This window comes from Glossina fuscipes, unplaced genomic scaffold (assembly GCF_014805625.2).
Source record: "Glossina fuscipes isolate IAEA_lab_2018 unplaced genomic scaffold, Yale_Gfus_2 0, whole genome shotgun sequence".
NCBI classification, from domain to species: Eukaryota; Metazoa; Arthropoda; class Insecta; order Diptera; family Glossinidae; genus Glossina; species Glossina fuscipes.
In genome coordinates this window covers 20,829,213-20,857,111 of record NW_023998414.1, presented here as the reverse complement: position 1 = coordinate 20,857,111, position 27,899 = coordinate 20,829,213, and the positions used below count along the sequence as shown (strand labels likewise).

Sequence of the window (27,899 nt, the reverse complement as noted above, 5' to 3'; positions counted from 1 at the left end):
ATGTGCTCTAAAACAAACTGTTGCTTTTGCTGTTAACTATCATATCATCGAAATGTAAATATGTATCTATGTATATGTATATATATATATACGCACGTATGCATATATATAAATGTGCGTATGTGTGTGCTAACCTACGCATCGACTTCTGTACATAACTATTATAGATAATGTTATTACTACCCTTGCTTTATATGAAACAGTGCATAAGGTCGTCTATTGCATAATATGGACACAGACAAATTAACATAGATTTCTCTCTGTCTTTCTCTTTCTCTCTCTCTTTATCTTCTCTTTGACTGTTTTTTTTTTCTTTTTGGTTTTTTTTTTTTTTTTTTTTTTTTTTTTTTGTGTTTATATTACAGGTCCTAGTAACATTTGAAGCTAAATATATATCTCCGGACGATGGTGCTGGTAATTTTGAGCCAACACAACTGGTACGTTCTATACAACAGCAGAGCATAAGCTATAGCAGTCAAAGTTTAGACGATGATCAACAGATGCTACTTGACATCGAACAGAACATAGCCAATTTGGAGCGCACTCTAAATAAAGGTGAAATTTGTGAACAGAAAATAATTAAATATTTAAATGTTGGAAAAAAATATATATATAACATTATTAAAATGAAACATAAAATTTGACCACAATAATGTTGGTTTAACAAAATACAACAAATAACTTTCATTTGTCGGGGACACATTAAAACAATTCAAAGATGCGTAATTTTATCAAATTAGACGTAATAATCATAAAACTACCTTCGAAAGCATACTTGTAATTAAAAGTAAAATAAAAATAAATATAAAATTAATGTGAAAAATTGTGTATAAAATAAAAAGAATAAAAAAAATAAATAATAAATAAAAAATAAAAATAAACTAAATAAATAAAAATAAATATAAATAATAAATGAATGCTTCAACGTTTCACGCCGTTAAAAAGGAAAGACTTCTGTAAAGTAAAAGAGAATTACATTTCAGTAAACCCTTGATATTAATACCTGAAAGTAGCAAATGTAATATATTATTAAGACATCCAAACAAACTTACTAAGTAAGCAGAGCAAGAAATTTTCGTCTTTTTTTTTTTTTATTGTTTGTTTTTTTTATCTGTACAAATCAAAAAAAAGGGCACTTTTACTTATACACGTTTGCTAAACAATTAATTAATATTTAAGGTTGAGATTTTCTAATATATAACATTTCTTTACGAACACGTTTTGTGTGTACGTACGTTTCGAGTTTTGAATTTCAACTAAATATTGTTTCAAGTAAAATTTAAAATAAAAAAAATAAAAATAAAAAACAATTACAAATAAGCATAAGAACCTTGATAAATATTTGAGTACAAAGCAAAATATTCCCTAACACAGTTATCACAGAATATCAATCTAAATCTCTTGATTTTTTCCTTAACTAATTCAAATTAGTAACAATAACTAGAAATTTGATAAAGATAAAAAAATGCGGGAAAGTTCGATTCGGTCAAAATATCTGTTTATGGGGAATTGCTCTTCTTCTTTTTTAAATTTATGGTACTATCGGTATTACATTAAATTGGCTAGTCTTGGGCGTTAAGGGTTGAACTGTATTTCAACTTTAAACAAGTAAGAACATTATAGTCGGAGAGGACCGACCTTTAGATACTCTACACTACTCGGCTCGTTTTGGTAATAGGACATCAAAAATTATTTTTATGCAGTCGTTTGGAGAATTCCCAAAACATCGTAAGAGAGGATCCAAATTTAGTAAACGTAATTCATTTTCTACAAAAGTTTATTATATTTGAGTTGCTGCGGGAAACAATTAGAAATTAGATTTTCTTACCATATAAAGGCTTGCTCTTCATGATAACCCTTATATATGCTGGGGTCTAAGAAATCGGTCGATATAATCCAAATTTTATACTGTTAACTTGCTACTATAGACCAATTTTCATCACAAAATGTTAAAAGTTAAACCTTTTTGTCATAGAAATATTCAGTTCTGGAAGGAATGGCTACATGAAAAGACATTCAAAAAATTACCTAAAGCCTAACCAAATTTTTCATACCAATTTAAAACGTCATACTACTATTATTCAGAGGGTTTCGTTGAAGAATTTTGAAAAATTGCCAATTTTTTTCAATAAGACGACTTGTCAAAATTAAGCGTTATAGGAGGAAGAGCGGTCGAGAAAGTGTTCTTCTCCGAGCCATTTTTAATGGCGTTCGTCCTTGGGACAAAACACGTCATTGTGTCAAATTTCATCAAAATATTTTAGTAATTGCGACCTTCAGATTGAACACAAGCAATCAAGACGGACAGACAGATAGACAAGCTTAGATCACTTGCTGAAACGATTACTACAGTAAAAAAAGATGGACATGTCTCTAATCCTCCTTAGCATGCTCTTGTACCACAAGTGGTGTAGGGTATAAAAATTCGTTGCACAAATGCCTATAAAGGAGACTACTTTTCTACTTTTCTGCCATTTGTGAAAATGCATGTCTTAGAGATGAGTTCAAAATCTGCTCAATTCTATTAAATCGAAACAATTTATATGCAAAAGAACCGACCGTTAAATACCCTAAACTAATACTAAGCTAATTCAATTTTTCACATATTTTCGTCATAAAACACCAAAAATTCTTATTCCCACTCCAAAACCTAGTTTTCTTGGGAACCTTTATAGAATATTTGACCTAAATTAGATACCGACTTAGTTCAAGTTCAGTAAATTTAACATTTTTCTACATATTTCCAATTCAAATGAATCCTTATTGCGAAAAAATGACTAGCAAACCTTCCATGCGGATCCTCATATGAGGTATGCTTTGAAAAATAGATCTAAATAATCCAAACTTGTCAATTTTGTATGTCATGTCGTTAAAGATGAAAAGACCGTTTGTACGATCTAATCCGATACAAATATTTCAGATTTATTCGCTAGGCCCCGATATTAATGCTAACGAAAGTTTGAAAATTCTTTTCATATAACGGCTACTACTTGGATGTAGATTGTTACATGGAGAATTGTTGTTGTAAAAATGATGATCCTCCGATCCATCATTTCTCAAGAACGTTCATCTTTCGTATGAAAATATCGAAAAAATTTTAAATCGCTTGGCATAGTAAACGCTGAAGCTATATTAAGTTCCAGTGGGTGTTGCATACATATCCTCAAGCGTTTAATGTACCGTTAACGCAAACGATGTATGGTATAAAAAATGAAATAATTTCAAGCGTTAATGTGTTTGTAAGCAACTCACGGCCACTTTCCCAATAACAAAGTCTTAATGTAAATAACGTGTCGGAGCATAGTTCTATTTTCGTCTTAAAATTATGGTTTTTTACTATGAAAACATATTCTGACCTAACGGCATTTCCATATATAATGGCAAAATTTTTCGTATTTATTCCGAGAGTGTACGATAAGAAATTAAACAAGACTCGCAAATACACACACAAACGTTTTAATAAAAACATCAAAGGTGTCTTAGCTTCTCGGTAGACTCGGTAGACTGTAAAAGTGAAGTTTTTATTATTGAAATTAATTAATGATATAATGCATGCGACAACAAAATGATGTAAGAAGTCGTCGTCCAATGATCAATATGATGTTATGATCTTATTGTTAATGTTTTACGTGAAAGACATAAGAAATGCTTTTCTTTATCATAATTAATTATTCTTTTCCTTTTAATTCATTTCCATTATCTTGTTAATAATAGAATCAAGTGGTAATTTAGCCTCAGGCAGTGGTGCCGCATCCAGTGGTAGCGAATCTTATGTTTCGCAAAAGAAACGTCATCTACTGAGACGCGTGATGTCGGCAACAAACACAACCACTAGCGGGGCTTGTCAGCGAGATGTTTTAAAATTTGATAAATATGGTAAATCACCGACGGCAATGGGCGGTGAAGGTGGCGACGGTGGTGCAACAAGTGAAACAATCGTTGTCTCATCTAGTGGCAGTCAACAAGCGGCCACCGCAACAAAAGAGAAACGTTTAACCATGCGAACAGTACGTAATATAATGCGTTTAGGTCGTAACCGTCAAAGTTCGCAGACACGCGATAGTAGTACAGAGGATGAAGGCAGGTAATTCATATACATTCATATTTATATTGTCGGTATTAACGGTTGGATGTATTTACACATTTATACACATTTATATTATATACACAATATGCATTTATTGTGTATCACAATTTATATAAATGAATTAAATTTTATTTCATCATCGTAGCACGAGGCTCGATTAGTATATTTATTCGCTTTATAATTTTGAAAACTCTTCGAACTCATCGAATCTATATATATAGCATATAAAGTGCATATGTTCATTGTTGTTGTGCCCGATAGAGTTGATACTCTTCGCTAGAAAATTGAAATTTATTTCATTTATGCTTGATCAATATCGACTAATTAAGTTTGTAAATGAGACTGAATTCGAATTTAAATGAGATTTTTGAATATGTCAAGTAAAACAAGTATTGGGATTTTGTCTAATATTAAATGCAATATGAATGCGATTCATTTGTTGTTGCCATTCAGTTGCTGCCCAAAAATTCATGGACAGTCCTCAGACGGACAGACAAACTTAGATCGATTTAGAAAATTATTGATATAATAAAAAAGTGCGTCTATCTGAACCTCTTCCGGACATTACATACGTCTGTCAAAACTTAATATACCCTGTACCGGAAATGGTGTAGGATATAATAACGATTTTTGCGTCTTCTTCTCCTGCCTTTCAGCAAATCCACAACAGAGAGATGGCTCACTGTGCTGGGCAAAAAGCAACGTTTCGACGAAAACTTTCCATTTAAAAGTGAATTTAAAATCAACTCTTTTTTTTTTTTGTCAGTATTATATTTACATTCTACAACTATGTTTACTTTTCATTGTTTTTTTTTTGCGTCCTCACTTTTCGATTCAATTAATTTTTTTTTTTTTTGCAATAAACTTTTTATATAATTTTCTATTCGTTATTGTCACTTCGTGAATTCTTTACTACTCGCTTTAAATAATAATCAAGTAAAACTTTAAGGAAATTCTTCCATCTAACACATTAGATCCCTTATCGGAGTAAAATAAAGATTTTCACAGTTTAGTAAATTAAGCGGAATCTTTCGGTATTGTGTCCTATTCATTATTTATAATCCGTTTACGTTGTAAAATTAATTTCGCAAGACTTTAAGCAAAATTGTTAAGCAAAAGTAATTACTTACTTCATACTGAGGCCTTTTTAAGCGTTCACATAATGAGATGTTGAAGCGTTTCATCGCCGCCTTTAGGTCATGAATTTTAGTTTTGTTTAACCTATCAATATTATTTGTTGTTAATCTACCGTTACCCCTAAGAAATTTGTAGATATTTACATAAAATCATAGCAATACAAAGCAATTCATTTCTGCTACTTAAGTGTTATACTTAACCCTTTAATTTGCTGTTAAGTATAGAGTTAATAGATAGTTTGCTATTAGCTATTAGTACCACGCGAATAGTTATTTATGTTTCATTATTATGAAAATTTTAGCATAACAATGCTTTTACATAATCAAGTTACATACTAGGGCAAGGCTGGCCCTTACATAATCTATATTAATACTAAGTTCATCGTAAAATGTAAAAAATTAAATTTCAATGTCATATAAAGGATTAAAATGCATGAGAACGTTTATATGGAGAAGGACTCGAAAATATAAATTAACATGGTCCAAATATATACCAAATACCAAACAGTACAGCTGTTTATCTAATTACTATTTTATGTGGGCCTGTGTGTATGTGCATTAATTTTCACCGTAAAACACTTGAAATTAGAATTTGTTGCTATTTGTTGCCAGTTGTGGTACCATGGTGGATTTAAGGTAACCTGAATGTATGCAACATCCCGAAGAGCTAGGAATAGCCCCACCTTTGATTGTTTCGACTAATTCAGAATCACTTTCTGAATCGTTCTAACTTTGCTTGTACGTGCGTGCTCAATCCATAGATATTCTGATGACATTTGATGCACCGACACCGATACTTTTTCGATCACTTACCATACAATGTATGTGGCTGGTGAGCCGTGTCTCGTTACTGGTTTTGTGCGGCGTTCAACAAAACGGTCCAGCGACTTTATTCATTTTCAACAGGGCTCGTCCTTGGATCATATCATGCCAACGTTTTAAATATTCCGACCTGAAGAGTAAACAAGAATTACATGGACAGACGCTAGACAGGAACAGATAGGAATAATTAGTTTCAGAGAGGAATCCGCCTGAGTGACCGAGTAGACAAGAGTCTCGACTATCAACTCAGTGGTCGCGGGTTCAAATCTCAAGTGCGGTAGAGTTTTTAATAAAGCCGAAAGCCTTAGATGCTAGTGCTTTAAGACTTTAATCTTAGAATTTATTCTCTGGCTAAGTTTATAATAATAATAATAATAATAGTTTCAGAGAACGATTATGAGTCAATCACTCACATATACGTCCTCACCTACACTATAAGTGCGAAGAATCCATCCATAAAACAAATAACGCCCAAACCCAAATCCATCCTGTAATGCACTTAACCTTTCAATATAACATGCTATTGATTGCTAATATTTACACTTGCAACGATTCATAATTTTTTTGTTACTGTACATTTACTACATTACTAAATAAATTTAGATAAATGAAAATGATATTTCATGTACATATTAATATCAGATTTTCTACACTAGATTCATAAAACATATATAAAAAGCTTTAACAAAATTCCAGGTCGTTCGAAGCCCTTACGTATGTCGTTTAGCAAATTTAAAATATGATAAGGTTTTCTTTGCCTTTATGTGTCTCTTTACGACATAATCAAATTTGATTTTTGCCCGTACACACACAACCTTTTATGCAAATTAATACAAAATGAAAATTATTTCAATTATGTTTTAAGTAATTCTTTATCAAGTTTCAATAGAAATGTATTGAATTTAAAATGAATAGATAAACAAAGGTGAAAAAAAAATCTTTTCATAGAATGTGCGTAAGAATAAAAAAAAAGACATCAATACGTTTGCAACGTACGAAGGCAATCAATGCAAAGAAAAAAAAAATTTCAAAGAAATTATTTGTTTATTAAACTGTAACTGTAAGGCCCTTAGATTGGATGAGAAGCATATAAAATAACTGTAAAGTGGTTGCGGCAAATTGATATTGAAACGAGAGAAATGTCGAGGTTAGTTTGTGTGTAAACAATATTATGCCAGAAAATGGAAATGTAAGCATGTGAATGAAATAAATGAACTAAGTGTATGTATGCTTGCCCCCTTCACGAGCTTAATATTTTTTAGACTTTCCAAGATATGCAACATGGGGCGAATTTTCTGATTTTTCTTCGTTTTTTTTTTTTTATTTCATACCAGCAGGCTTATAAAACGCACATCCGACAAACCACATTTTATCGCATTTATTGCACATATAATAGACACGTGAAGAAAATGATATGAAAAATACTCCCTGTCTCTCTCTCTCTCTCTCTCTCTCTCTCTCTTAGAATAAAAAACTGCTTAATATGCATGATCATGTGAATACAAATGGCATAACTGATTAATTAATTCTCTAAAAGTTTCACTTAAATCCCAGATGTTTTACATACGCTATTGTTTGCGGCTTTTCAATCACATTCAACATTTCATGCTTCATTACGCACACTGGTTGGTGGTTTTTTTTTTTTTTTTTTTTTGCTGACCCATTCAACAAACATCATGCTATAAGCAAAGTTTTATGGGGTTGTGTCGAATCTCTTTTTCACGAATATAAACCTCGACAGCAATGAATCTTATCTATGTACATTATAGCCGATCAATTGATGGCATAAGAATGTCTTCCTTAATGCCGTCTACCGCTTTGCGTAAGAAATAACCAGACAACTTTGAATCGATGTGTAGTGCGGAGCTATCTGCGTATCTCTGTAAATAACAATTTCAAAGGTCTTCCTTTATCCACTGTCTAAAGGGCTTTATTATGTGGTCTTGACCCGCCTGCACGTCCATTTGTCCCTTCATCAATTTGTCATTTTAGATCATTTACTTGTTTATTAACCTATCTCTTTATATCTCTATATCTTTCTGCTTAATTGTCGATTATTCTAATCGCTCTTTTTGTTTATTCCTCGAGTTGTTTGTTTATTGTTTGTTTTTCAATTCGTTTAGATTGAAAAAAAGTTTAGATGAAAAAAAGAAAAAATGTGACTCATGCATTTCTAAATTGACTTTTTTTATGGTTGGTTTTTAACTAGAATCTGTCTTATGCAAGAAAGCGAATAAAATAACAATATCTATCCAGTTATACTCTACACAACTTGTAGTAAGGGCATATTAAGTTTATGCGAATGGATGCAACACTCACAAGGATTTTTGATAGGCATTCTATTATAATAAACGATTCAGAATCATTTTCCGAATCAATTTAAGCCCGTCTGTCCGCCCGTCTTTCTAATACCTCTTCAAGCCATTTAGTGTTTGGCAAATTTTTGAGATATTTTGCTTAAATTTCGTATGTTTGCATTCTTAGAACCACGAGCTAGTGCTACTATTGGCATTGAATAGGTTCCGGTCCCTTTCTGGATAAAATCATATTTCGAAAAATTTGTTATACGAAAAGGACTCGCTATTTCGATTCATCTCAGGAACAATTTAGCGAAAAACAATATTTTAGCATATTAAATGTATGGGCAAAATTTTAATATACATATATGAATAAACATCGGATCCTTCACAAACAATAAATCCGTACCTTAAAGATGGGTAATTTTTTGTATTTGATTTCCATAGCACGGCGGGGGCGAAAACAAGATCCAACCATTATTAAACCACGGCATTCTGCATCAATTTTCCTTCGCTTTCAATCGCTCATGTTATCGCCTAATGAACAAGAAAAAACACTTAAGCACATTTGATAGTTGCCGCGGTTGTCCATGCGCGACTTACATGGTAACAAACTTACAATTTCATGACGAAAATAAGTAGAAAATATTAGACAAAGCGGTGAAGGGTATTTTTCTACGTAGCCTTGCCTGACTATAACATTTCAACTTACTTTGCCAACTCCACTTCACAAAAACAAAATTGTATGAAACCACCTAAACATTTCCCAGTATCGACAGTATTGTCGATATATTACAGTAATTAGAAAAAAATTAAATATGTAAAAATATTTTAAGTAGATGAGGAGAATTCAGAAGTAGCCTCAAAACTATCTTACCAATTTATTGTTATATAACAACACTTGACATATACGACAGCGTTACTTTTTCGGCATCGGATGTCCGTCCACTAATACTGATTAACTAAAAAACGCTTATAGTTACTACAACTCTTTGCTGCATTTACATATCCGTATGGAATGGCGAGCGTTCAATATTCGTTTCAAGCCTAATTCAAATTTTCTACTTGTTTTTAATTAAAATAATTGAAAAGAAAATAAATTGAATTAATTTTGTATCATATGTATGTTTAACGTTCGTTAAAAATTGATTTAATCAAGATAAACAAGTAAGAACAGTGTAGTCGGCTGAGACCGACCATTCAATTATTCGTTTGAAATTCTACTCGAATACTCGATATTCTATACTATATTTCCTCAGAATTTATTTATTTTTATATTTATAAAAAATCGACCTATGTAATCCAAATTTCATGCTCTTAATTTTTTTGGTTTTATAAAGAAATCGTATATGAACGATGGTCCGAAAAGTAGACGCATGTGTTTGAAAATTCGCCAGCTCAATTTTTATGCCAAATTCATAAACAAATTTTGATCACAAAACATTAACGGACAGGTCTTTTTGGCATATAAGAGTTTGCATTTTCTGAGAATACTTATAGGCGGTAGTATCCAAAAAATAGACCTACGTGGTCCAGATTCAGTAAGACTGATTTCATTTTTTTCTCTTATCAACCAATTTTCACTATGAAATATTGAAAATCAGACCTTTTTACCCTAACAAGATTCAGTTTTCGTAGGAATGGTTATATGAGACGGAACACGAAAAATTACGCAAGCTTAACCAAATTTGTCGAACTCTATGCAAATTTAGTAATTTTTTATTAATTTTTTTTTTTTTTTTGCTTTTTTTCATATAAAGATTTTTTCGTCGAAAAATTTCTCAAATTTCATCCGCTTTCAATAAGATTCGTCCTTTAGTTAAAACATTTCAATGCACAAATTTCATTAAGGTATGTTTCTTGCACACAAAAAACGCGAAGGCATCTATCACAAAGCTAGACGGACAAACCTACTCAAATCGATTTGGAAAATGATTCTGAATCGAAATATATAACAAAAGGCGGAGCCTTTGGCCTTTGGAGGCGGCCTTTGAGCATTGCATAGGTCCAGGAAACCTTGGTATTACGTTATGATATCATAGGCGATATCGAGTATAATCAAACTAACCCTTTATGCTGAAAACTACGCAATTTACATATCATTAGCATATATACGATAGCTGCTGCCGAATATTAAGACGGACGGACTATACTTTCAGATATATTCGATGAAATTGTAAAACAAAGTAAAACAAGTACGGAAACTATATTGGGCGGGGGCCGAATCTCGCATACCCACCACTATGCTTTTTGCATTATACTCCTAAAGTTCTTTTATTTCAAACGATATATGGGTATTATTAAGACGGAAGTAATCGTGATGCCTGCTATATTTATTTTAGAATTAACGCATTTTTAGGCACCTAATGCACACAGACGGGCAGACATGGCTAAATCAACTGAGAATTTCACACTGATCAAGAATATATATATACTTTGTAGTGTCTCTGAAGCTTCCCTTTCGATGTTACATACACTATGAGTAAAAACAAGATGGGTTTACCGCCATCTTGCGGTGGTGGGTACTAAACGCAAGAATTTCTAAATAATTAAAATCCTCAATCAATAGCTCAATGAAAATTACTTTGCGTTCACACACACCCCCCCCCCCCCCCTCTCCTGCTCCCCATCCACGTCCGTCACCTAGCACTGTGTATAATAGAGAAACAAGAATCTGAAGGGACACATTCACTCAAAGCAATAAAATTCACTTGCACATACAAATCTCATTACATTATCTAAATCCATTAATTGTTATTATTAGTGTTTGAAAAAAAAAAAAATGAAAAAAAACTTGAAGAACAAATTCATTAAAGTAATTATGTGTTTAGATCTCCTCTAATCCATGAAAATGAAGCGGCAATAAATTTATCAAGTACTGCAGCCATTACTGATGCCACGCAAATTGCGCATTTATCAAATAACGTGAGTGGCGCTGGCGAACGTGTTGATGCAACACCTGGTGCCGAGAGTTGTTTCTCACACTCGAATCAATCCAGCGATATGGAGGATATAAGTCATATTGATAAGGGGAAAATGTAATTAACACGTAACACTAATACAGTCAATAATTCATTTAATTATGAATGCGTTTTATTTCGATAACAGGATTAAACAGATTACTCATACAGCTGATCACTTAAAGTCACAAGATTTTCAGGTTTGTATAACTATTATAGAGGCGAGACAACTGCCCGGTCTTAATATGGATCCGGTAGTTTGTATACAAGTTGGCGATCAAAAAAAATATACCAGTGTTAAGGAGAGCACCAACTGTCCCTATTACAATGAGGTTTGAATACATTTTCTTTTCTCCTTCGTCTTTCAAATAAGAAAATAACATTTTATTTTTACTTTTCTCTAATACATAACTTTATAGTATTTCGTTTTTGATTTTCATATGCCGCCAGTGATGCTTTTCGATAAAATCATAACTCTATCGGTAAGTTATACGTATTAAATTAACATACAACGAATGTTCGATATCGTGTGTTCGTGGACAAGGAAATGATTATTATAAGTAACCTTAGGCCAAATGAATGCAAGGCTAAGTATATGCTAAATGCATTCCTACATTGTCATTGATATATTTTCCCCGAAATATAAATCAATAGATTTTTTCGTGCCGCTTCGTAACAATTGAAAAATTTATGCGTATGTTTTTTTTTCAAACCCTGAGGCCCAATAAAAATTTTTGGTTTTTAAAGTCACTATTGCGAAAGAGAAATGGTAGCTGGGTAAATATATATATGTATGGTGCCCCGAAGATACCTTAGGCAAGATTTGAATTGAAAAACTAATCATGCACAAGGTTGCATTTCCAACAAACATCTTTATCCAGTCGATTTTTACTAAGTTTTTTTAATTAACAATTGCTTTCTATCAAGTTGTATCTCGAGATATTTCTTCATAATACACAGCTCTATGCTATTTTTATGCGATTTTTGCCTTGAACAGGCAATGTAATGCTTAAGAAGAGCTTAAGAAGAGCATCGATAGCATTTTAATCCTGCATTTCAAAGATACGCGTTAAATATCTCATAGGTCGACGCAAGATTTCTTTCTCGATTTCTTTTGTCCGTCCGCCAATACTTTCGGCTGTCTATCTTATGATTGCAAAAAATTCGCTAATGCACTGAAACTGGACAAGTAAGAGAATTATGTTCGTTCGTGATCGAGTCTTTTATATCCATTACGGTCATCCTAAAACCGATTAAAAAAATGCAAAACAACTACATTTTCATAATCTATAATATTGACTAGGCCCGATTGATTTTTTCTATTTTCGGAATAAAAGGGGGAAGTTTATATGGTGCATGTGCTGTACTTTATGAGTAAATAGCAAAAAAACAAAAAAAACGAAAGTATATAAAGTTTCTTTTAGATAGGCGTATGGACATTGTAGGCGTGGGTGTTGATCGATTTGGGTCATTTTCAAATTCTTTTGCAAATTTTTATACGATATCGTCGTTCTTGCGTATGAGAGAACGTTTACCACACGTTCTACGCAGTTGGGTAGACGTGCAGATGGACGGACAAATAAATGGGCATGCTTAGGTGCAGTCCGAACTCGAAATTGGCGAAAAATTCATATACTTTGCTAGTGCACACTATAAAGGTATTGAAAAAAAATTAAGCCTTGACATACTATGGTATTAGGTAGGCGTGATCAATTTTTACTATTTTTGTACAGGTGCTACGGCATCGCTCATAGAATACACGTTCCAAAATTTCTACATTTCTCTGCCTGTAGTTTATAAATAAGTATGTAGTTAATAAAAATCGACCACGCCTACCTAATGCCGTAGTATATCAGAGTTAAATTTTTTTCTACACCTTGGTAACGTGCAGAAGCAAAGTACAGTAAAAGCTCCTTATTCGCCGGGTATACGTTCCATAAAAATGCCGCGAATACAGAAACCGTCAATACGGAATTCTTATTTATATAGGACTATAGGGGATACGTTCCCACAACAAATAACAAAAATCAATTATAAAAGTTAAAAAAAATCAATTTAATTGAAGTTTTTGAACATTTTGATTAATTATCTTAAGGCGTAAACAATGGTTTGAAGAATTTTGTAAGTTTCTCTTGCTTGGCAGTTTTTAAAAGCTCCTTCAATTCAGGCTGCTACGCAGCAATCGCATTAGCGATTTGCCTCTTAAAAATAAGACTTCGTTCCATAGACGGTACAATATTCATAAAGAAATCGCGAAGCTCATTTGCCAGTCTTGAACCTTCACTAACACTTTTGAAATTAAATGTCACGTTTCCAGTGCTTGTTGAAACCTCTTCTTCAATGGGCTGTGAATTTATCACTTCCTTCAAGTCAGTTTCAGTCAAATTTTCATCTTGCGATTCAAGCAATTCTTCAATGTCATTCGATTCTATCTGTTCGAACCCATCTCGTCCTATTCCATTCGCGATTTCGGCTATGTTTGCAGTAAAAGTTTGAACTTGCACAGATTCTGCGTTATTTTCCGCGGTTAAAGCAGGCCACAGTTTTTTCCAGCATGACTTCAATGTGTGTGGCTTCAGTTCTTCCAATGATTCTTTTATGTTTACGATGCATTTTGCTAGGTCAAAAGTCCTGCGTTCTATAACATTCATATCAGGATTACATTCCATACTTTCTAATATGATTTTGAAGGTTCGTCCGTCTAACGTAATAGAGCTTAAAGGCCTGAATTATTCCTTGGTCCGTAAGTTGAAGCAAAGTCATCGTGTTGGGAGGTAAAAATGTCACTTCTATGTTTGGATGCATAGTTTCAAGTTCGCGAGAATGACCTGGCGCATTGTCCCAAACTAGAAGTGCTTTAAAGTCTAAATTCTGTTTTTTTAAATAAGTTTCAACTTCAGGAACAAAACAATTCCGGAATCAATCACAAAAAATCCACGAATAAAGAAATTTACAGCCGCGAATATGAGAATTGGGTCGCATTTTTTTCAATCCGCGAATAGTGAAACCGCAAATAAAGGAATCGCGAATAAGGAGCCTTTACTGTATATAAATTTTTCGCCAGCTTCGAATTCGGAGTGCACCTAAGCATGTCCATTTGTTCGTCTGTCGATGATATCGCTTACAAATGAGCAAAAAGAATTTGAAAATGAACAAGGGACAGCTAAAGGAACACGTTTGTCACACGCACATATCTATACGACCAAAAATGAAAACATCTTTGGTTTTCGTGTCTTTTGCTCGTTGCTCGTAAATGATCTCAAAATTTCCATGAAATTATTCTGCAAAGATAAAAACAATTTTCCAAGCCCAATCAATATCAATATAATGGAATATGCAGACTTATGTATTTCATTTGTTTCAATCCTTCTCCAATATAATTTTCTTACTTGCTTTCTTTCTTCTTTTGTTTGACGAAACGATACACAAGGGGATGCGATGACATTCTATTTCTAGCTACAATTTCACATCACTTTTCAATAGTCGCAGTAATAATAATAAACTTGGCGCGAGCATCTTGAGTTCGCGCAGTTTCCACGCTTACTTTTAAAATGATTATAAATTTCTTATTTATTATCCATAACGCATTTCTGGCCATTTGAAGAATAACTGCTCCTCTAACGTATTATAATTAAGTATCAATTATCAATCATTTGAGTTTAAAAATTTTACAATCTTTTAAATTTCATTTATTTATTATTATTATTTAAATTAGTTTCATATGTTTCCAACTCTCGACTAATTGAGAAGGAAACTAAAAATATCTTCATGCGCTTTAGAGTTAATTGAACACTCAGTTAATACAGGTTTCCTAACCTTAAGCTTATTTAATTAGTTTGTGGAAATTCTTGCATTATATTTTTCCGCATACTTGAAAATTGAAAATAATTGTTGCTTTATAATGGAACTAAACAGCAGGCAAAAACAAACAAAAAAAAAAAAACCACAAACATGTGAAAAAAAAAGTCGGCTAAAACAAATGCGAAAATTATCAAAGTCGGATAAGGCCGACTATTAGATACCCTAAACTACCTTGTCTAGTACAGTTATTTACTCATTTTGATTAATTTCTTTATCACTTTACTATCACGAACCAATTTTCATCCTGAAATATCGAAAATTAGACTTTTTTATAATACAATGGTTCGCCGTTCGTAGAAACGGTTCTATAAAAGGGGATTCAAAAAATTACCCCAATCAATAGGTTTTGTTGAAGAATTTCAAAAATTTGCAATTTTTTTTTCATAAGATGACATTTTAAAGTTAAGCGTTATGTGTGGAGTGGTCGAAACAGTGAACCGGTCTGAACCATTTTCAGTGACGTTCAACCTTTGGTCAAAGCACGCCGGTTTACCAAGTCCAGGCGGGCTGACGAGCTTAGATCGATTCAGGAAATGAGCCTCAACCGATCGGTACAACAAAAGTTTCGTCTACCTTTAGCGCTTGTGGGTGTTACATTCGTCCGTACAAACTTAACAAAATTTGTACCACAAATCGTGCAGTGTATGGACATAGCAATGGGCTCGGACTACACATTAAATACCTTACACTCACCTACAATTATGCACATAACGACTTTTCAAAATAAGAAGTTATATTGAGGGTGGCCGAAACAGAAGTTCGATCCGAATCATTGAATGCTATTAATTCGTTCTTTGGCCGAAGCACGTCACTGTACCAAATTTCAAAAGTTACCGCTCGTATATTGATTTAAGTATACAGCAGGGACAGACGGACAAACAAGCCTCGCATATAATAAAGGGGCCTGTCTTAAATCCTTGTGGGTGTTACATACATTCGTAAAAATTTAATATATCCTTAAACTAGAAGTGGTATCGCATGTAAATAACTACATACTAGTTGAAGAATCAACTAAATATAATTATGTGGTTGTTTGTACTTTACACCGAAGATAAATATTTAATATGAATTAATAAAACATTCAGTAAAACCACATAAGTAATGAAAGAAAGCTTAAATGCAATAAATGAAAATATAAGGAAAAAATCAAAATCCACGATGCAAAGAGCATATCTATCTACCTGGATATATATATATATATATATCCAGGTTACTATATATATATATATATATATATATATATAGTAACTCTTTCTTTTAATTCATGCGGTATTAGAGCACATAAAAAGATGTATTGTAAGCGTACGCATCCAATATCATCATGCATTTGCTGATAGAATTACGATCATTATGTTACATATATATTAAGCTTCTATTTGCACGCAGGTATAACGGTGTAAATGGTTTAAGATTGTCTTTTGGTTAATGTTTACATTCGGGCAACTGTTGCAGGCGATAAAGTGTTCCCGTCTTTCGCAAATTCATTATGGGATTTTGTCGACTTTATTCAAGCCCAGACTCTATATCCAATTAAGAACAAATAAAACAAAAATATTTTCTACTTCTATTTCTCTCTACCCCCCTCTCTTTCTCCTAAATGTAGGTTTTGCAATCGAGGAAATTTTTACGTTCCGGCACCTTAGTGGGTTCATTTAAAATTGATTTATCTACTGTTTACGATGCTCCTGGTACATACTTTTGCATACATACTATACATTAAATATATATAAAATGTTACTTCGATGTTCTTGGAAAACATTTACTAAACATTAACTTCGACTATCCTTTCCCATCTTTACGATGTGCAGTTACGTTTAAGTGTTTTTGTGTGTACTTTGAGCTTCTAACACGAACGCAATTTAATATCAATGAATGTTTCCTTTGTAATGATATCCTATTATTCTATATTTTTATACATACATATACAAATACATATATATATGGTCTGTGTCCTTTTTTTCTTTTCCGTTTTCCAACTGTTTTTTTTTTTTCTTATATTCCTTTTATTGGTTATTAAAAAAAAAAAAAATCACTTGACGCTATAAACACACAAAACATAAACTTAATGACTCTGTTGCATGACTCTCTTTAAACTGTGTCATAAAACCTGTTATTCAACTCAACTGCATGTTAAAGGTGTTACAAAGTCGTGGTGTTTTAATGCCCAATAAAATGATTGGCTCATTTAAATTGGATGTGGCCACTGCTTGGAGTCAACAAGGTAACACATTATCCGTCCCAAAGGAAGCTATTTTCAACAGTTAAATAAAAAACATAAAGAAAAAAAATATTATGAATTATATTTTTCTTCTTAAGTAAAAAACTTTATTAAGCATGTGTCGCTCGTTTTGCATTCATCTTTTGTTTCATGTGCACCTTTTCAAATAACAAACGCAATCTTTTCATTAATCTTGAAAACAGATCATCAATTTTATCATAAATGGGCTTTACTTACCGACCCAGAAGATTTCTATAGCGGCCCTAAAGGCTACCTTAAATGCGATATTGGCATAATTGGGAAAGGTGATACGGTAAAAGTGCCACAAAAATCTGAAAAGGATCCGGATGATATTGAGGCGTAAGTGTGCTAAGTAAGTTTATGTCGTACACTGCTAAATGCCACAATAACCCGATAGAAATCTACTTCTGCCTGTTGGGGTACCCATTGAACGGCAACGAGCTAAATTTATAGTGAAAATTTATCGAGCTGACGGGTTGCCGCGCATGAATTCCTCAATAATGGCTAATGTGAAGAAAGCTTTGACTGGTGAAGCTAAAGATTTAGTTAGTCCATATGTGCAGGTATCGTTCGCGGGTCTGCTGGGTAAAACCACAATCAAAAGAAACGCTTACGCTCCTATTTGGAATCAACAATTGGTGTTTACTGAAATGTTTCCACCCCTTTGCCAAAGGATCAAAGTAAATCATTTTTCTTCTTACAATTTATAAAAATAAAAGTTTTTTTTCTCTCGCACTCTCCGTTAAGATTCAACTCAGAGATGCGGATCCTATGAAACCATCCATTATTGGCACTCATTATATCGATTTGAAACAAATATCTAATGACGGTGAAAAAGGTTTTCTACCCACTTTTGGCCCTTCGTTTGTTCACCTTTATGGGTCAATACGTGACTACTCTTTACTGGATCAACATTCAACTTTAAATACCGGCTTGGGAGAAGGAGTTAGCTATCGCGCGCGATTATTGTTGGCTATACGAACTGAAATTACCGATAACATCGAAACTACCACCGAAAAGAATGTCGAACTTGAACAAACGCAGCCCATTAGCGAATCTTCCTATTCGCGAAACGAGGAATTCTTCTTGTTTGGTTCCATTGTGGAGGCGTCAATGATTGATAGGAAAATTTGTGATAAAACTATTTTCTTTGAGCTAAGCATGGGTAATGCCGGAAATTCTATTGATGGTCATAATGAAAGTTTCTCCACTGCTCTTGAAGACGGTGAGGATGGCTGTTTACTAGAAACTGTTGACACGACTTCATTTAGTAGTACTACAAGTGCTTGCAAGCCCATTACACATGATAAAGCCCATTATTACTTACCCTATTGGGACTATAAACCGTGCATGGATGTACGTTGTACACTGCCAGATCTGCGAAGACGCATGTATAACAGTAATATGTTATCAAAAATAGCAGAAAAATTTGTAACTATTTAAAGATAATAAATAACAAAAACAATCTATGAAAATTTTGCGCAAAATATTCTAGGAAGACGGGTTAGTAGGAACGAAAAAGCTAATCGAAGAAGAGGACATAAAAGCTGAAGTACGTTTACGGTCCACTTTAGAAGATTTGGCGGCCGCTTGTCTACGTTATCAAAATATAACAAAAGCTAATTCTTTAGGTGCGGGCAGTGGTAAAACCAAATTAGATAAAGAGCGTCTAAAATTATGCTTAAGAGAAATCGTAAGCCATCTTGCTAACAAAATTGATTTCGAATTTTACATTTCTCATTTTTCATTTGCTGATAATGCTTTAGGAAAATCTAGGAAACTTGGCTCGTAACCTAAGAGCTTTGGTTACAAGAAGCTCTTTAAAAGAACGCTTTAAGCAAGCTCAGTCTTATATGCAAAAACTAAAATTCCTAATAGATGATGTAAGTTCTTTCCACTCGCCTACTATCTATCTCTTATCATTTCGTCTTAGTATTTTTCGTTATCTTTTTTGATCTCTAGTTTTCTCTATTATCTCCCTTCATTCCTGCCTACATTGTTCCTAACTTTCTTTATATTTCTGTGCATTACACTCTCCTCTACTTTTTCTCTCTTATCTTCAGCCCTTATCTTCCCTGTGGCCTATTCTCTTTTTCCTATCTAACCTAATGTATTATTCTTCATTGTTATCTCCTCGTCTCTGCATATGATAATCTCTTCTGCTTTCCTTTTCTTTTTTTCAACTTTCTCTCTCGTTTCGCGTTTAAAACTTTTTTCTTTTCTCTTCGTACCCCTCTTTCTCTTAGTCCTTCCCGCATATGGTGTTGAGCTTTTTTTCTAATCTGATCGCCTTGAAATATTTTAGCCTCAACATTCTTTACCTGACGTATTTCTATGGCTGATAGCTAATGGTAAAAGATACGCCTATCATCGGATACTTGCTAGAGATTTAATATACTCTCCTACTGAAGAAGAGTCTGGCGCACATTGTGGTAAAATTCAAGATATATTCTTAAAATTACCAGGCAGGCATTCAACAGGACCAGCCAGTTGGTCTATACAAGCAAAAGCTTCTATTTACTTTTGGATGGGAGTAGTAGATCATAAAGGACATTTCTTCGAAGGCTTACCTATCGGTTACGATTTATCGCATGAACTTCGAAATGCCGAAAGACCCGGAGCCATGGCTCCCAACAACATACACTATCTAGAGAAATCGGTAATAAAGCATACCGATCAATTACTGTTCCTCTCTATAAGCTTGTTCTTCGTCTTTTTAGACATTTCAATTGCGCGCTCATGTCTATCAGGCACGTTCTTTAATAGGTTCGGATGCTTCTGGCTTGAGCGATCCATACGCCACCGTTTATATAACTGAATTTGCTAAAACCACTCAAGTCATTGAAGAAACATTGAGTCCCACTTGGGACGAATTATTGGTATTTGATGAAATTTTGGTTTATGGTACCAAAGACGAAATTAAAAAAAATCCACCAACAATTATTATAGAAATATATGATCAGGATAAAGTGGGAAAATCCGAGTTTATAGGACGAGCTATAGCTAAACCACGCGTTAAGCTGAGAGAAAATCCTTACACTACTCCCGCCCTTGAGTGGTTTGACATCATACGTGGTTCGGAGAATGCGGGGGAGCTTTTAGCTGCATTCGAAATGTTAGAAATTGGTGCAACTGATGTTCCTCGTCTAACGGAACCCAAAGACGTAGAAGTCGAATTGAAAAAATTGGTACCTCATGCTCCTGCCCTAAATATTATATACCCTGTACCTAAAGAAGTACGCCCTCACTTGGCCAAATTCAAATTAGAAGTTTTATTTTGGGGCCTACGCGATCTAAAGCGTATACATTTTATGTCAGTTGACAAGCCACGTATAGATGTAGAGTGCTCGGGTAAAATCTTAAGTTCAACGATTATACAAAATGCCAAAAAGAATCCCAATTTTCCGAATATGCTCAAGTTCATCGAATTGGAACTACCCGTAGAAGAAACATACGCTCCACCAATTACTATACGCTGCGTTGATTGTAGGTCCTTTGGCCGTTACACTTTAGTGGGCACTCATCAGATTTCTTCGATACATCGCTATCTATATAAGCCGCCACCAAAAGAAGATATCACCAAGTATAAAACTATAGGAGGCCAAATTATACTTTCCAGCCATTTAAACGAAGAGAACTTGAATAATTTAATCGATGGTTACGGCATGCAACCGCTAATGGGGACGCAACTGCAACAAGCGCAAATGAAAGATTTCTATGGCAATCGTCGGTCATCGTGCGATCAATTTACTCTTTATGGAGCCGTATGTGTTACGAAAATGTAAATTTTTCAAAAATTCAAATTTTGGCTTTGAAATTAATTACTTCAATAAATTTAGGGTCAAGAAACAATCCTCTAAAAAAAAATCTTCTTTAAGGGCCCAACACAAGGATGGCATCGCTATACAAGAACACGAATCTGATGATGAATTAAGCCGCGATTGGTGGACTAAATACTTTTGGTCCTATGAACGCTTGATAGACAATACCAAAGCCGAGAAAGCTTTAAGACCCTCCGATAAATTTTTAACCTCACCCTCGCCGATAATCATACATAATCACAAATCGGTTAACAAAGGTACAAAATTAATGCAAAAATTAAGTCCTCTAGGACGCAATAAAACCGAGACCAACTCTTGCCCGAACACACCAAAAAGACAAATCAAATCTTTCAATAGTAGCACAGCTTTATGTCAGGTATGTTAAAAAAACTGATTCGAATAAATTTGATTGATTTTCAGAAATCATATTCTCTTTCAAGTAAAGATCTATCCCAGCGAACTCGAAGCCCAGTTAGAGTTTAATTTCTTTCGCGAATGGTTGCATTCTTTTGCATTATATCGCGGTAAAAAAACCGATGACTCTACTGAAGACGATAATCGCATTGTGGGATTCTTTAAAGGCGCTATCAAAGTATACCGCTTGCCACCGCCCAAAGGTCAAGAGTATCCTATACCGAATGTCCCGGCCAATGAACCGATACATGTTTTAGTTCGCATTTATATTATTAAGGCCACCGATTTACATCCAATGGATCTGAATGGTAAAGCCGATCCATACGTTGTGTTGCATTTAGGCGGTAAACGTATATCGGATAAAGATAATTATGTTAGCAAACAATTAAATCCGGTATTTGGGAAATGTTTTGAAGTTGAAGTTACCTTTCCCCAAGACTCCATGCTAACAGTGCAAATTTACGATTGGGATCTAGTAGGATCGGATGATTTAATAGGAGAGACACGCATCGATTTAGAAAACCGTTTCTACAGCAAACATCGTGCCACGTGCGGTTTATCGCTACGTTATGAAGAGTAAGTGAAGTAAAGCTTTAATAAATAATGAAAGAAAAGAGCGAAATATATTCCGGAAATATATTCTAGTTGTGGTTACAATCAATGGCGTGATCCCATGAAACCTACACAAATTTTGTCGAAGCTTTGCAAAATCAATAAATTAGATATGCCGCATTATTTTCAAGATCGGGTAGCCATAGGCAAATATTGTTTAACATTTTCGGATGAAGAAGTTATCGCTTGGAACGGTCCCAACACTTGCCGCAATCGTGACGAACATTTGGCTCTAGCGGTTTTACATAGATGGAGTGAAATTCCCAATATCGGTTGCAAGGCAAGTAATAACTTGGTAAAAATTGATGTTAATGTAAAAAAAAAAGTGCAATTTGAATTTAGCTGGTACCGGAACACATAGAGTCAAGGCCACTTTTCAATCCTGATAAGCCTGGAATAGAGCAAGGTAAAATTGAGATGTGGGTAGATATGTTCCCAATGGATATGCCTCCACCTGGGCCGCCTGTTGATATCTCACCACGGAAACCTAAAGCTTATGAGCTGAGAATCATTATCTGGAATACAGATGATGTGGTACTGGAAGATGATGCTTTCTTTACGGGAGAAAAAATGTCTGATATATACGTGAAGGGGTAAATTTTCACAATATCGTAAATTAACAGAAAATCCATAAATATCATCTTCACATTTAGATGGTTGAAAGGCCCACAAGATATGCAAGCCACCGATATACACTACCGTTCTTTAACGGGTGAGGGTAATTTTAATTGGCGTTTCATTTATCCATTTGAATATTTAGCAGCCGAGGAACGCATAGTCTTGTCAAGGAAGGAATCATTATTTAGTTGGGATGAAACTGAAGTTAAGATACCCGCACGCTTAGAACTACAGGTGTGGGATGCCGATCATTTCTCAGCAGATGATTTTTTAGGTGCGAATAAGTTTCAAAGATTGTACACAAAATTAACTTATGTGCCTTATATTCATTCTTATCCTCCTTTTCGTTTAGGTGCAATATCGTTTGATTTAAATCGTTTTCCTCGTGGTGCCAAATCCTCTAAACTATGCACTTTAGATATGCTGAATACGGATAACGTGCCCACGATAAACATATTTAAACAAAAACGTGTACGTGGCTGGTGGCCTTTTTATATTAAAAAGCAAAATGAAGAAATGGAATTGACCGGCAAAGTTGAGGCAGAATTTCATCTACTTAGCAAAGAAGAAGCCGAACAAAATCCAGCAGGTTTTGGGCGCAATGAGCCGGATCCTTTGGAAAAACCAAAGTATGCATGAATTTATTTATTTTTACATAAGTTGCACCATTAACTCGCTATGAATCCGAATACATATCCGTCCGCCTATATAACCGGCAACTATTAAAATGTTTTTGAATGAATTGCTCTTGCAAAAAAACTTTCAAGACTTTCTCGCAATTTAAGAAACGTAAAGTTTCGAAAGTTGCTGGCTTTTGAAAACAGTCAAGCTTGCCTCAAAATATGCCATTGAAAAGAATTTCATTATACGCACGCACAAAGCCTTGAGGAGGGAATATCTTAATGATGTATATAATGACTTAAACAGTTGTACCCAAATTTCGAAAGTCAAAGCGATCATCATGTTTTAATGGTGTTGGATTTTAAGTAGTTGGTCTATAACGGCTGTAGGAGCTTTATGTATACGTTACTTTTATACGCATCACCGAAGAATGCACAATGGCGCGTTCATTGTGCCAAAACGTATGTTTGCAAAGCGCACAAGGAAGCTGCAGAGACACCACAAAGTATATACATTCTTGATCAGCATAAAATTCTGAATCGATTTAAGCCTGTCCGTTTGTGTAATGTCTGTTGTAAACATTCTCCTGGCCGCAAAAACGAAGCCTTGACTTCGAATTTGGCAGAAACATTGGAAGCTCTTGCTTGCAGAATAGTCTTGAAAATGGGCCAAATCGATCAATGGACATGCTCACAGTACCACAATATTCTGAGAACATCTCTGTTTTTGACAATGAATAAGAAAACGTTTTTTCATCCGTTGCTGCTTATCAAACTAAAACAGGCAAATCTACAGAAATTTGAACGTGCATCCTGTGAGTGATGCTGTAGTGCCTGAAAAAAAAAATGGGAATAATCGAGCACGCCTATCCAATACTATAGTTTATCAAAATTTAAGTTTTTTTTCTCAATACCGTTGTAAGGTGCAGAAGCTGATATTTCAAGTTCGGAACGCACCTAACCATAACCATCTGTCCGTCTGCCGAAAAGTATGATATTTGTGGTAAACATTCTGTGGTTCCCAAAAATGAAAATGACGTAAAACGCGCAAGGAAGACGCTTACAATGTCCACGCGCCTATCCAACCAAAACTACAACCACCTTTGCTTTCGGTGATTTTTGCTTCTTACTCACAAATCACAAAGCTACACCATATAAATTTCTACTTTTATTCTGAATATGGAGAACAATTAGCCGCGCCTAATTTATTTGCCATCCTTTTTTTGTTTAGTTTCCTTCAGGATAACGGTGATGGGTATAAAAAATCCGGTCACAGCTGAATATAATTTTCTTATTTCGTTTTTTTCATTATATTTTTCTTTTCTACTTTCATTTGCATTTTCAGTCGCCCAGATGCCTCTTTTATGTGGTTTGTGAATCCTCTAAAATCCATACGTTATATTGTATGGCATAATTACAAATGGGCCATTCTTAAGGGCTTAATTCTTTGTGGTATTATACTATTCTTTATAATCTTCGTATACTCTGTACCTGGTTATTCGGTTAAGAAACTTTTGGGAGCTTAAATAATAATACTTATCCTTAGTCTTACTTACAAATATATACAGGGTGTACCTGACATGTTGGCCTATATATATATACATACACATATACTTAATCTATAATTTATAGCTACATTAGCTAAACCTATTTTAAATCAAGATGGAGATGGATCATTCCAAAATTCTCAATTAACGAAAGTTCAAATAAAATAAAATAGTGTTAACGTAGTAAAAAGTAATCTCAATATTAATGTAAATATTTTTCGAATAGTTTTACAAACAAAAAAAAAAACTAAAACAATATGAATCATGAAAGTATTACTGCATAAAATAAATTTAAGCAAATAAAGGAATCGGGCCGTATATTAAATACCCACCATCTCAGTCATCGTATACGATTTTTCAACAAGGCGTGTCATTTTAAGCCATTGCTTCACAGGCTGTAGTATGACAGGCTATGTACTCCTACCGAAACCGTCTATATCAGGTCAAGAAAAAGTCAGCCAACAACATTCTATTTAAAGCAATATTTTTGAAAAAGTATGGACCAATCGCATCATCACTCGTAGCAAACTGTCACTCGTTATAGCTTGTTCGATTATTTCTTTTGACAGCTATCACATCTTCAGCGCGTTGTCGAAATCGATAATAATCCGTAGCTGGAATTCTCTTGTTTTTCACTCGTCAAATATCATCGCAATGATTATTGTGTGTTAAGAGTTCTCTGATTGGCGCGAAGTGTAAAATGATAACCCTTGTTGAAAAATCTTACGTATAAAAATTGCAATGGGGGCATGCATATATATGTTGGCATGCCTGTTGTTGTAGTAGATAAAGGATATTAATATTAAATGTAAGGTCGACCTTACCTATGGTTTCAAATCTATTAATAGCAATATTTTCAAGTTTCTCTGCATTAAAAGATACTTTTGCAACGTTTGTTAACATGAATCTTGTCTCTTGCAGATATATTTTGAAAGTGTAGATAGTTTGCCTATCAAGGCGGTCCCATTCGGTTATTTCTCTAACTTTCTGCATTGTGACATTTGGTCCTTGAGTATATATGTGCCAATAACGTCCAGTTATATAACTTATTTTTTAAAACTAAGCTTCCAAGAAGACGCGGAGGATCTATACCCCTTACAGGAAAATAAAAAAATACAACTCAAAGATTCTGTCATCAGAAACTATGCATTAAACAAACATTTCTTATACATACAGTTGCATTTTATCTAAAACTTTGGACCAGCCACTTGGGGGATGTTTCTTGTACGTGCGGGCACGATGGCAATCAGGAAGCATTGTAGAACGAGAGAGCGGTAGAGAAAGTGGAGTAGTGTTTGTGAAAAGTGAAACATCAGCTATGGCGGGAAAGACCACTGCTAAATTCATTGAACTAAAACTCAATTTTGCTGAAAATTCTCATCTTGAATCTAAGTTCGATTCGGCGAGATTATCGTACAGTCTCTCTTTTTTAAGGGCTAATCTTGAAGTCTTTGCTCAAGCTACACCGCAACATTTTCACAGGGATGATCAGTGCCTACGTTCTATCGCAAGTTAACGATATATTCCGACTTTGAGCAACAGTCACATTTATAGCGATAACGTGCTCTTCATTTCTTATTCTTCTGTCCGTTATTGGCATGAAAGCAGTATGAAGAGCGTAAGACAACACGAATTTTCTCATCAAAATATTGATTGCTTCCTTAGTGGAAACCATAGATGCTCGTTGATGTAGGTAAGGTGAAGTTGGCACCACCGAACGAAAATTTTGATAAGAAATTGGTATGGTGTGCAAAGACTGGTCATACTGGTATGCCACTCTTTAATTGAATATGTTTGAAGATTATGACAAGTTGAACCACTAAAGCAACTTGTCGTTTTTCGACTTCATGAACCTTTGAGTGCCAAGAATAGACCATATATATATACATATAAATATATATAGATATATATATAAATATATATAGATATATATAGATATATATATAAATGTCTATATATATAAAGGATGTGATAAATTATGAACGAACAGTTAAATTGTAGAAAAGAGTCAACTCTAATAGTACTTTAGGGTATCTTCTAACTCTAATCGTACTTAGGGTATCTTTATAGGTATCTTTATTTCTTAAAAATAAACTTATTATTCATTCTTTATTATATATATATATTCATCTTTTGATGGCGGTTATAATATTAAAATAAAACGCATCAACACTTACAAGGAAAAACAATAAATGTGAAAACTGTACAATGTATGAAGAAAACATCATTTTATTCTACACTTCTATAATAAAAGCGGTTGTAAGATGAAAGCTTAAACCTTTTTTTAAATTATAAGTAGAAATTTTCAAATATTTATATTTATTACAAAAAAAAAAAAAAACAACAACAACAACAACAAAATGTAAACACAAGTAATTCTTTTAAAATATTCACCAAACATCCTTTTTTTACCTATATTTGTATGTATGGAAATAAATATATTACGCTGCTCGACGTGTAAATTATCTCTTCACTTTTGTATAAATATGAGCTTAGCAGCCTACCCCTTAAATATTAGATTTTGAAAATGTTTATATATCAAGCAATTTATTAAACAATTTATATTAAATAGTGTTGTTTATTTATTCTCAAATAAATTAATATCATGCAATCTGAAGCAATTGTTTACTTTGATCTGAAATCATGTATTCTTTGATTCGACCTTATCTAACTTCAATCATAGCGATGCCTCTAAAGCGGAGTAGAGACACTAGTCAAATGAAACTCACTAAGCGAACGAACACGTAGGGAACTGAAGAAATTTTTGACTTCCCACTGTTCTAATACTTATGGTGTTTATGTTACGACGAAATATTTTAAACACAAGGTTTTTTTCCCAGTTATAGTGTGTATAGGGTGTAATCG

The 27,899-nt window shown here is 33.8% G+C and overlaps 1 protein-coding gene across 2 annotated transcripts; it reads left to right on the top strand.

The window, feature by feature from the left end:
• Nucleotides 1-403: 403 nt before the first annotated feature.
• On the top strand, nt 404-27,373 carry LOC119633122 (otoferlin-like). 2 transcript variants are annotated; one of them, XM_038026400.1, is made up of 20 exons: nt 404-555; nt 3,715-4,084; nt 11,174-11,380; nt 11,451-11,634; nt 11,722-11,784; nt 17,300-17,384; nt 17,585-17,741; nt 17,800-18,082; nt 18,150-18,833; nt 18,898-19,095; nt 19,169-19,285; nt 19,708-20,061; nt 20,123-21,183; nt 21,281-21,599; nt 21,669-22,213; nt 22,283-22,529; nt 22,592-22,842; nt 22,903-23,141; nt 23,220-23,496; nt 24,833-27,373. In XM_038026400.1, exons 1-20 carry the CDS (start codon nt 501-503, stop codon nt 25,011-25,013), a joined length of 5,877 nt encoding a protein of 1,958 aa, XP_037882328.1. In that variant the 5' UTR covers nt 404-500; the 3' UTR covers nt 25,014-27,373. The 2 variants fall into 2 exon arrangements, with proteins under 2 accessions (XP_037882328.1, XP_037882319.1); XM_038026391.1 differs by having other exon boundaries at nt 21,242-21,599.
• The last annotated feature ends 526 nt before the right edge of the window (nt 27,374-27,899 follow it).

What these genes read in the sequence shown, in the direction of transcription:
- LOC119633122 (XM_038026391.1), top strand. Translation starts at nt 501, where the DNA reads ATGCTACTTGACATCGAACAGAACATAGCCAATTTGGAGCGCACTCTA. An exon ending in TTATCGCTACGTTATGAAGA is followed by an intron (nt 22,214 to 22,282) that starts GTAAGTGAAGTA and finishes AATATATTCTAG; the next exon opens with TTGTGGTTACAATCAATGGC. An exon ending in TTCCCAATATCGGTTGCAAG is followed by an intron (nt 22,530 to 22,591) that starts GCAAGTAATAAC and finishes ATTTGAATTTAG; the next exon opens with CTGGTACCGGAACACATAGA.